The sequence below is a fragment of the Lathyrus oleraceus genome, chromosome 2, assembly GCF_024323335.1.
Source record: "Lathyrus oleraceus cultivar Zhongwan6 chromosome 2, CAAS_Psat_ZW6_1.0, whole genome shotgun sequence".
NCBI lineage: Eukaryota > Viridiplantae > Streptophyta > Magnoliopsida > Fabales > Fabaceae > Lathyrus > Lathyrus oleraceus.
The window spans coordinates 29,261,175-29,273,286 of record NC_066580.1 but is presented as its reverse complement, the minus strand read 5'-3'; the positions used below and the strand labels follow the sequence as shown (position 1 = coordinate 29,273,286).

At 31.1% G+C, this 12,112-nt stretch overlaps 1 protein-coding gene across 4 annotated transcripts; it reads left to right on the top strand.

Annotated features, from left to right (window-relative positions):
* The first annotated feature begins 6,076 nt into the window (after positions 1-6,076).
* On the top strand, positions 6,077-9,629 carry LOC127117850 (protein CLT1, chloroplastic). Of its 4 annotated transcripts, none has more exons than XM_051047971.1 (10): positions 6,077-6,594; positions 6,871-7,016; positions 7,164-7,201; positions 7,335-7,450; positions 7,646-7,745; positions 7,837-7,872; positions 8,170-8,220; positions 8,327-8,406; positions 8,963-9,073; positions 9,157-9,629. In XM_051047971.1, exons 1-10 carry the CDS (start codon positions 6,200-6,202, stop codon positions 9,344-9,346), a joined length of 1,263 nt encoding a protein of 420 aa, XP_050903928.1. In that variant the 5' UTR covers positions 6,077-6,199; the 3' UTR covers positions 9,347-9,629. The 4 variants fall into 4 exon arrangements, with proteins under 4 accessions (XP_050903928.1, XP_050903929.1, XP_050903927.1 ...); XM_051047972.1 differs by having other exon boundaries at positions 8,170-8,224; positions 8,332-8,406; XM_051047970.1 differs by having other exon boundaries at positions 6,078-6,594; positions 8,332-8,455; positions 8,948-9,073.
* The last annotated feature ends 2,483 nt before the right edge of the window (positions 9,630-12,112 follow it).

The window sequence follows — 12,112 nt, the reverse complement described above, 5'->3', positions numbered from 1 at the left end:
TAAGATGGAAGAATCTGAAAGTAAGAATGCTTTCATGAGACAAATTAAAAATATTATTGACGAAAATTATATCTGTAAAAAGCATGTTAAAAAAGTAGAATTTAAAGATGTTATGAACTTATTTGAAAAACCAGTTGAGAAAATCGTTTTTGTTAATGACTTACAAGAAGAAATTAAGAATTAAAAAAATGGAATTCAAACGCTAAAAATCCGGGATGATGAGATAGAACTTAAACTTTTAGAATTACAAGGCAACGTGATTATTCAAAATCAACATATGTTAGCTTCTTCTGGCAAGAAACATGAAGAAACTAATGAAGAAGTTATTGTTTCAACCAATGAAGATCCTTATATCAATAAAATAGAATATGTGATATCTACAAATGGTATAGTAAAATAAATCTCATTATTAAGGATAAATTTTTTGAACTAGTTGCTTTAATAGACTCTAAAACAAATTTAAACTGCATTCAAGAAAGGTTAATCTCAATCCAATATTACGAGAAAACCAAGGAATTCTTACCAGGAGATAATGGTAACAAATTATAAGTGTCATATAAACTATCCAAAGCTAAGATTCGTAAAGATCAAATATGTTAGAAAACTTATTTTCTTCTAGTTTAAAACATTCAAGAAGCTATTATTCTAGGAACCCCTTTCCTGAATTTACTTTACCATTTCATCGTTGATAACCTAACTATAACTACTAATGCTTTATGTCGTGAAGTTAAGTTTGAAATTTTAGATCAACCTACGATTAGAGATTTTAACTCTATCCAGAGTAAAGATATATCTTTTATTAATATTATTAATAATAAAAGAAAACATATTAATTTCATAAACAAAGAAATACATTTAAAAAAAATAGAAGAACAATTGCAATCTTCCCGTGTTCAAGAAAAAATTAAAATGATGCAAAATAAGTTTACTAAAGATCTTTTTTCAGAACGGCCTAATGCCTTATGGAAAAGGAAGATACATACTATTTCTTTGTCTTAGGAGCCTGACTTTAAAGAAAATGATATTCCGACTAAAGTCAAACCTATATAGATGAATAAGCAACATTTAGATTATTGTAAAGAATAATACAAGATTATTTAGAAAAAAAGGTTAATTAGGCTGAGTAAGTCTCATTGGAGTTGCTCTGTGTTTTATGTTGTTAATGCTGCTGAATTAGAAAGGGGTAGTCCCTGATTAATAATAAACTACACACCTTTAAACAAAGCTTTATAATGGATTATGTATCTTATACCTAATAAAAATATTTAATTAACATATTACATCATAAAATTTATTTTATAAATTTGACCTTAAATTTGGATATTATCAAATTCAATTAGAAGACACTGATAAATATAAGACAACTTTTGTAGTACCTATTGAGCACTATGAATGAAATGTTTTGCCCTTAGGGCTGAAAAATGCCCCCTTAGAATTTCAAAATATAATGAATTCTATTTTTAATGATTACTCCCACTTTACTATAGTCTACTTATATAATATTTTAGTTTTCTCAGACTCTATTAATCAACATTTACAACATCTTAATCAGTTCAATGAAATAATTAAAAATAATGGTTTAGTTTTGTCCGGAAAAAAATTAAATTTATTTCAAAGTAAAGTAAGATTTTTGGATTTTGATATTAGTCAGGGCATGTACACCCCTATTAGTAGGTCCTTAGAATTTGTTAGTAAATTCCCTGACGAATTAAAACTCAGTTATAAAGGTTTTTGGCTGTCTTAATTATTTTTCAGACTTTATTCCTAATCTTAGAACTATTTGTCTTTCTTTATTTAAGAGACTTAGAAAGAATCCACCACCTTGGAATGATTCAATGACCAAAAGTGTCACCCAATTAAAGTAAATAGTTAAGAGATTACCTTGTCTAGGAATCCCTAATCCAAATGTTAATCTTATTGTTGAAATAGATGCCTCAGAACTAGGGTTTGGTGGTATATTAAAACAACTACTTCCGGACACGGATAAGGAACAAGTTGTTAGATATTACTCTGAAACTTGGTCTCCAGTCCAATTAAATTATAGTACTATTAAGAAAGAGATTTTTACCATTGTTATATGCATTACCAAATTTCAAGATGATTTGTTTTCAAAATCATTTTTATTAAAAATAAACTGCAAAGCTCCTAAGAGTGTTTTAAAGAATGATGTTAAAAATTTGGTTTCAAAACATATTTTTTTGCTAGATGACAACCTTTGCTATCATGTGTTGATTTTGAAATAGAACATATTGAAGGAATTAAAAATTCTTTACCAGACATTTTAACTCGAGGATTTTTACAGGGTAAAAATGAGGAAGAAACATAATGGTCCCAAAGATAATTATGGACCTCCATTATCATCAAATAATAAATCCATAGTTTTAGGATCACCTTCATATATTGCAAAAATTACTTCTCCAATACCTTCTTCCCTCAGACCTTTGATTAAGTCTGCAATATTATCTCCATTATCTTTTACTCAGATAATTACTACTTCTCCGTCTTCTCAAAGGAAACCCACATCAAAATTAACTTTTTACACTCCTCCATCTTGTACAAAATCTTTTTTTATTACCAAAAATCTGTAAGAACTGATTATCCTTTTGGAGCCTATGTACTATCTTTCAGATGCGTCATTATTACAAGTTATTTCAAGAATTTTCCCTCATGGATTTTTCTTTTTACCAAAAGAATTATTAAAAACTCGAGAATATTATGAATTTATTTTGGTTGATACTTATTATATTTCTCTTACTCGTCAATATGATGAGAATGATAAATAAAAAATTAAGTTCTCCAAATTGAAAATTATTAAGGTTTTATCTCCATCAGATTGGAAGCAACCCCCGACAGAAGGAAAGTCCTTCTCAAGGTCTTACTCTCCTCAAACATACAATTATCTGGATTACATGAACGCTTGATCCAATTTCTTAGCAATTGAACCATTTAACCATACTTGGTTTAATAAAGATATTTCATTAAACTTTCCCTATTGGTTTATCCAATGGTTTCAGCTTATTGGACCAAATTTGGATATTTTCCCCAATTATGCTTCTAAAGCCTTCAATGACTTTACCTTAGCTACTACTTGTCATTCACACAAGGCTTTATTATTATTTTTTTGCAGTTTTTGGATCACTTGGATTATCTCCCGGACCTTTTCGTCTGAGCAGTTATGGCAAGATTGTTCAGCTTCTCAATTAATTAAGAAATATTCTATTAAGTGGTTGATTAAGTTTAATCCAGACCTGCTAACAACATCAAAGTTGGAAGCCTGATGTAAAGCTCATCCCAACCTTTGCCAAAATATCAATATTAGTTCAGAAGATATTGCTTTTCTTATGGATCGATCTAAGTTACTAGCCACTTTATCAGCTGCTACCAGCCATAATGAATTTTTAAATAAATTGAAAGACGATATGTCTGCTTTATCAGAAAGTGATAGTGTTTCCAGCACATCTGACCACTTGAATGACAATGAAGATGATTGTTATGGAATTACAGATCTCGAAGGATAAGGATGATGTGTGAAGATAAGATAAAATTACTTTTCTGAAGAAGATAAGATCATATTAATTTTCTAAGGTTGGCCTTTATTAGCCCATAATGTCATGTTACTTTTTGACTTGTTGTATTCATTAAAGGTCATGTGGGTCATATTATCTTCGATTATGTATTTTATTATTAGGCTTTGTCAGCCACTTGTTTGTATAATTTTAGGATGGTTTGAAATTTATTTGAAGTCCGTCTGCTTTTCTTCTCTATATAAGAGAAGACAGTTTGTGGTGAATGGCATTCGAAAATTGAGAGATTCAATTGAGAAACCTTGAGCTTGCCATCAACTCTTTTAATCACTTCTTGTAAGTGTTTTTCAATAAAATCATGTCTTTAAATACATTCATCCTTACATCTGCATTTACTTCCGCATTTATTTTAACTTTGATTATTCAATCTATTATAATAATTACTTCCTAATTAGTTTTAACTAGTTTTTCTTAAAACAAGAGTTATTTTAAATGTTTTACTTATTTTAGTGTTTATTTTTTACCATAACCCTGAACTTTGATTTTCTTTAAGGGTACCTGCTGATAGTGTGTGGTCTAGGTCGTAAGTCCGAGAAGTGAGACAATAATAAATATGTTTGTGGTTCTCCTAAATATCTCAAATTTCGTTTTTAATCTCTCAAAATATTTTCTTCAAATGATTATCTTCTTAAAAAATTTCATCCACACTTTTGACCCCTAATACTAAAATCGTCGTTAAAACGATTAATCGTTAAGTAATAAATCATCGCTAAAAATATCGTTAATTTAAATATGACGTGTTTTACAAACATTTTCTTAAAATGTAAAATAAAAATAAAACGGAAAAGGAAAAACATACAAAGTTGCATAACTTTAATAATTATGTAAAATACATATTCATTCTTCTGTAATCAATTTGGTCTCCTATGGACCTAGAACCAAGCGTGCGTTTTTGAAAAGTAGGAGTCGACAACAAAACGACAAGATCGAGTTTCCGAAAAGAACCAAAAGAAGCCGACGCAAAAGTGAGCTTTTTTTTGTTACAGTGAATAAATAAAAGTTTATTAATTAAAAAAATATACTTTATTAATACAGTATTTTAAAATGATATTATTTTTTAATAAAGAAAAAAAAACAAGTTAAGAAGTAAATTTGAAGTTGAATCCCATCTCTTTCTTCAACAACGGTCAAATTGTGAATATTGGCATGTGCCATAAAGCAACCCATAGGCGAAACAACATTTGAATACGACTCATTTCATTTCAATTTAAAATTTAATATTTTAAATTTAAGTGATGATTTTAAATTAATCATAAAATTAAAATATTTTTAAATTTTTATTATTTTATACCTTTTCATTTAATGTATTTATATTATGTTAATATTTTTTTTATTACAAATTAAACACGACTGTTTTTGAAGAAAAATCATTATTCATAATCTAAAATTTAACATGACTAAATTTAATTAAATAGAGGGCCTCTTTATTTTGTTTTTAAAAAATATTTTTTTTCTTTATATTTTTTAAAATAGTTTTTATGAAAACATTTTTTAAAAGGGATTAATTAATATGTACTGTCAATGTAATTTACACGGTAGATTCATCAACATCATCTGTTTGTATTATTTTATAGATTTTCAAAATAAAAGTCAAATTTATTTTAATATCCAACGTCTAAGTTAACTGACAGTGTATTTCAATTAAATTTTTTTTAAAATATAATTTTTTTTTGTTAAATTTATTATTGTTTAATTGAAAGACTCATTTTAGTATCTTATAATATAAATATTTTATAAATAATTATTCAAAAAATAATTTTATTTGAAATTTTTATAAAATGTTTTTTTTTTAATTTTTTACATAAAAATATGTATAATTATAAAAATCTTTCAAAAAAACTAAAACAAAGTTAAGATTCATAAATGTTTTATCATAATTAAAATATATGTAAATAAAATATATTTTTATTTTGTCACAATTAAGGAGTAATTAATCAACATAATACCATAGAAAATATAAGTCGGGTCTAAATAATTTATAAAAGAAATATCATAAATATTTAATTTATATACAATGATATTGAAAAAAAGTTTTTACACAATCATTCAAATAAAAATTTTAAAAAAATTAATTTTTTTTAGTAAAATGTTAACGAGTTCTTTAAAACCTTAAAATAATATTTTTTTCTTAAAATATACATATTTAATATTTTGAAAATTAAAATAATTAGTTTTTCTATTAATATTTTTTATTTAAAATATTTAAGAGTGTTATTGGGACAGTCATTAGCCCATACCCTTTTATCACTTTTCTAAAATCATTCATTTCATGAATAAGTAAAACATAAAACTTTTTATGCTGTCAAATGCATGCATGCATGCCAACTAAACTTTTATCATAATTAGGAATTTTTATAGGGAAAATAAAGTTTAATAAGTCAAATCTTAAACATTCAAAGAAAAACAACAAAATACATTATTTATATATAGTTTTTTTAATTAATAAATTTAATTCCATAAAATAAATATACAAATTCAATTCAATTTGTGGTTCATATTCAAAAGTACATTCTCTTTTTTTTCTTCTTCTTCTTTTGATCATAATCATTCATCAATTCACATCACATCACATCACAATCATTTTCGCAAACTCAGTATTGATAACATTTCAAATTATGGCATCCTTCTGCCGGCGGTTACCCGACGCCGGCGCCATTACACTATCCGGTGGTCATCGGCTCCGGCGGACGGAGGTGATCGCTGGAACTAGAGGGATAAAATATGGTTATTCTACTCGGGAGATGACGACGCTGAGAATGAAGTTGACGGTCGTGGCGTACGGCGGCGTTCGGCGGAGAAAGGAGAAGGTTGGACCATGCTATTACGCGGTGGAGGACGGGATTGTAGGAAATGATGACGTGGCGGAGAGTAGTGGGAATAGAGCGGCGGAGGTGGCGGTTGCCGCTGCTGCAACGGTGGTGATGGGTGTTGGAAATAGAGTTCTTTATAAATTGGCTTTGGTTCCTTTGAAACAGTATCCTTTCTTTCTTGCACAGCTTTCTACCGTCGGGTACTTCATTCACACTTTTTTCACCTTATTTGATCAAAGTTTTAATTGTTTGTCATATAAGTGATTATGTTATAAGTTGTTTTTATAAGCTATAAAATGAAAATAAGCTGAAATCAATTTCACAATGACGCTAATGTCAGTGCTTTTTAACATGATAAACTATTTTCATATGTCATCTCAAACGGTATTAAAAATTCTAATGTCAGTATCTAAATTCAAATAAGCTGGGGTGATATAAAGAATCATGATGTGTTTGTTTATGATTTTTTTTTCCAGATATGTGATTGTTTACTTTGGCATTATGTGTATTCGACACCGTGTCGGCATTGTTACCGATGAGATGTTAAGTTTGCCAAAGACTCCATTTGTTGTTATTGGTTTCTTACAGGCTCTTGCTGCTGCTACTGGAATGGCTGCAGGAGGTAAATTTCTATTATTTCTGTTGTCAACTGTCATTAGATGCTAGCAATATGTTATGTTTAAGTTGCATAAGCTATATCTTAACGATTACGATCTTAATTTGAATCTAATTTGAAAATTTTCCATGCTCTTTCTTGTTTTTGTTTCAGCTATTCTCTCAGGAGCTTCAATTCCAATTTTGTCTCAAGTAAACTAATCACCACTCAATACTAGCATTTATTTATCTTTGATTACTGTCATCTATATGATTTCTCTAGCATATGACATCTTTATTTTAATCTTCTAAAACTATTGTATTTAAACAAGTTATTCTGATGCAGACCTTTCTAGTGTGGCAAATTCTTCTTTCGATTATTTTTCTTCGGCGAAGATATAAGGTCAACCATCTATTTGGATGCTTCCTTGTCACTATGGGTGTAGTTGTCACGGTAGCAAGGTCAGTGATACATGTTTCTTTTTAAGGATGTCATCATCTCATGGTGACGGCTCGGTTTGCGAGTGTCACTAAGGGCAATACATTCTCGATTCTTGAGGCTCTAGTATTTTGTTAGTTGCCTGTCATGGAGTTTTCGGGCTACGAATCTAACTGGTAGAAACTACGATTTATTTTACTGTTTATTGTTTAATGCAGTGGAGCTGATGCTGGAAATTCATTAAAGGATGGTGGTTTATTTTGGAGTCTTTTGATGATAGTTTCATTTTTACTTCAAGCAGCTGATACCGTGGTCAAGGTTATTATTGTCTTCTCAAGTTCATTGCGTTTTCCTCAACTTCCAAGCAACTTTTTTGTATGGTTTACACTTAGATTTCCTTACTTTGCAGGAGCTAATCTTTTTGGATGCAAACAGAAAACTTAAGGTATGTAAAGTTTTGACTGTCGAGTTGTTTTCGTTCACAAATTTCTGAAAATCATGGTCTTAAAATGTATGATATCGGGGAGAGTTGTGGTGGCATTGTGGAGACAATGCAATATTTTGTTTAACGTTAGCGGTGTCTGGTGTCTATGTCGAATTTAGTGTCTGTCTGTGTTAGAATCTGTGCCCGAGACTCTAAAGCTCCCAAATCATACTTACGCTAAACTTGATCTATTTAAACTTGTCTTTTTTTCATTTTTCTCGTGAGGGGGAACATACTAACCGGTAATATCTGAAATAGGGAGGCTCTGTGGACCTGTTTGTTGTCAACTCATATGGATCTGCATTCCAAGTAGGTATCCTTCAACCTGTCACAATATATTCAACTTTTGTAACACAGAGAAATGTTTACAAATATATATACCTATGTATGTCTAAATGTACATTTATACGCTCAGTGTAGGCACTATTCATATGCCTTCTTCTCCCATTCTTGTCGAAATTATGGGGTGTACCCTTCAGTCAATTACCAAACTACCTCAAAGATGGTGCAGCTTGCTTCCTAAATGTCGGTAAACTATCAAGTGGTAAGTTGTATTTTCCGTTTCCACATTGTCGTTTCTTTTATGAATCAGTTTGGTGCAGGGTTGTCTTTGAAGGCAGACTATAGCACAGGATCCAAAATTCATCATGGTTAAAACGTAGCTAAATAGGACCTCTTACAATATTTGTCACAGTCAAAATGTAGATAAATAAGGCCTCTAATTACTTTGTCATGTTAAACCATGACTAATCTACACAGGACCTTCAAAAACATAAGACGGCTCTCGTTTGGTGTAAGGCTTACCCTTAAAAGTGGTAGTATATTAGTTATGTTAGTATTTTCTCCTTCATCAGAGTTTGAATTCCGATCCTTTAAGTACTTCAACTCCTTCGACTCTTCTCTTATATAGCCTCAATTTACAATCCGCGATGAATTTGCTTGTAAAATTTAAAGAATTGGGCTTAAGAATCCTAATGTTGTGTTCTTGCTTGTGATTATTATGATTAAAAAAAACTAAAGTTTTTCTTAGTTCCAGGATGCGATGGTGCACCTCTGCTACCAATTCTGTTTATTATTGTAAACATTGGTTTCAATATTGCATTGCTTCATCTCCTCAAAATCTCTTCCGCTGTTGTATCTTGTCTTGCTTCCACATTTTCAGGTATGCTTGTTGTTTCACAGAAGTTGGTATATCAAATAACGACAATTATGAAACTCAACTGATACAGTTTTGCTTTGTGACAGTCCCAATATCAATCTATGTATTCACACTGCCATTGCCATACCTTGGTGTTGCCTCCTCTCTTCCTACAGGCTTTGTGGCAGGGGCCATAGTTCTCGTTTTTGGCTTACTCGTTTATGCATGGACCCCTTCGAATGGTTGTTCCTCAAGTGCTTCCTTCTCAGAGGCTTCCACCTAGAGAGGCTAGGATGAGTTGAAATTCCATTGCAGAATGTTCAAGCCTATTTTTCAATGATGGCTATACAAAGGAGAGAGGAAAATGTTGTTTTTTTTTTTGTTGTTGTTGTTGTAGTATAGTAGGTGTTCTTGATGAGCTTAAGCTTAGGTGATAAAGGAATAGTCGGGATAGAAAAAGTCCGATTTTTGTATAAGGTGAGAAAATAAATAAATGGAGAATAAAAGTCAATCTTGTTAACCATAGCGTGCGACAACAATCATCAACTCGTGTATATAGAATCTATGAGTTGTTTTAGGAGTATTGGAGACCAAAAATGTTTTTTTTTCCGATTGCTAGTACTATTGGTATCTCAATATGTACCGATGAAGCTGTCCAAGAGAGCTTATGCATGATTCAGGTAATGGTTATTATTGTTTGGGGGATTTTTTAATGCATCATATACATTAAAATACTCTTCAATTTTTAGAGATCTATCTTCGGACGCATCCAATACACATTTAATATAGGTCATTATGAGTGACGCACAACAAAATGTTTTTTTAATATCGGAGATGCATTTGCGGGACATTTTAAGAAAATATTCATAAATGATCAGTTCATTGAAAATTTCAAAGATGCATCTTCAAAAGTTTGGGCGGGATTTGGAAATGGTCGGTCACCTTTGCATGTCAGATATTTCTGGAGATACATCTCCGGAATAATCTGATAAAACACACAATGATCACACAACCATTGTTGTTTTCCTTTACAAACTCTCACAAAAAACTCTTTCATTCTCAGTTCATGTTTTCACTCTAAATCTCCAATTTTGTGGTTCATCACACCAAGAGAGCAAAAGAAGTTAGAATTTCAAGTAAAGATCATTTATTTCAAGCTGCATTTCTCACATCAATCTTGTTTGTTGTCTGAAAAAACGAGCGTTTTTTTTGGAAATGTATTTTTGGAACGTGTATGAACTTTTTCGGAAATGGACTTTCGGTATCAGTATGTGTTCATTTTTCCAACTATGCTTTCAGCAGTAGTACTTATTTACTGTTATGTGGTAATTCTTTTCATTAGATATGCTGCATCCCGATGTTTTCTCCAAACAAGTTGTGTCTCTGAATGTCAAAGGTGTTGTTGTGAAGGTGTGGATGTTGGCAACTAATTAAAAAATGAGCAAGAGTTTGAATGTTGTGACCAAATGCTTCAATGGATTCGTATGGAGGCCTCCAAATAGGATCTTGAGTGAATGCTTCCAAGACTTATGTTTGACCTATAACTAGAATACCCTCATGTAAGCCTAGGACCTTGAGTGAAGTTGGGAAGGGACAACCTTTAAATACTTCAGGACAATCACTTTGAAGTCAGAAAATGACGGTCGCAACCCTATCCTTTTGAACATGCACTCATAAAGGGGGTTCACTCATCCGTTAAAACAGTTGCATATCCTCTTCTTCGAGCCCACCGAAAGAAATGACCAATCCCGAGGGTCGCTGACCATGATGCCATCAACCTCTATTGTTGCTTCAATATTCAGGACAAACGGGATGCCTACCACCTCGGCCCACACCTAGTCGTACTTCACCATATTGGCTGACTCAATTAACGTCACGCCCCTTCGGGTCAAGCTGCCGATTTTAGAATGTTCGTCGGGCATGATCCAAGACTGATCCGCTGTCACACATAGGTCAAAACGAGTTTTAAAATGTAGTATATTGAAGCGACCCTTGAGTCATATCGCAAGGACTCTCAAATTAATTTTACCTGCCCATTGAAATGAATGGGGGAGGGGGTTAAGCTTTATATTAAGATTATGATTAAAAGAATTTTATTACGAATAAGATTAACGAGCTAATCTACTAATTCAGTTTCTGACTTATCAATACTTTCAATTACCTAAGCGCATTCAATCCCCATTCGATTAGAATACTAATCAAACAAGCACAATCGATAATCTATGATTTACGCTCCTATTTTCTAAATTAAGCAAGCTGTTAAAGATTACACGAATTAACGAAAAAGCCACGTTAAACGTGATTAAATTTAGGAACATGAATCTATCAAATTAAATCAACATATTCTACGAAAATCGAACTAAGCATGCAAGGAAAACAAAAATAATGTTGAAAGGAATTGAATTTGAATTGAAAATTATAATAACCTCAAAGTTGTTTGGAAACACGATTCAGGAGATCAACCTTTGGATATTAGCTCTCCATAGAAATTATAGTCGTATTTTCTAATTTCGTGTAACTATGGATACCTAGCAGTAGCACTGCGATTTAGGTTAAATAGTACAAGAAAAATCGGGCCCTATGAGCAACCAACCCGAAAAACGTACATTCAGCCCAAAAAAAACTAATTATTAAGTCTAGCACAAAAATAATAATTCAACTATTTTTCACTCTGAATTGACTTTTGACTTATAAAAAATGTAGCTTATCCTCTTAGATTTCCAATGCATATTAGAACGCCTCCAACAACATCTTATAGCTCAAATTATGACATGCACAACAAGAATATGTCAAATTACTACTTATTCAGAAAATAAATGACGAAAATGAAATAAGAATAAAATTAAATTAAAATTGGAAAACATACTAAAAACAATAGAAATAACAAGAGAAAGTATATAATTGTCGTAACACAATAGTAAAAGAGTGTGCATCAAAATGCACTGATCAAATTCCCCAATACTTAAACCTTTACATTCCGAGCAAAACTCTAAATTCAAAATTCAAAGCAGAGTAAAAACAGAACATCCAATTTCAAAGATTTCCAGGATCACAAAGGGGTAA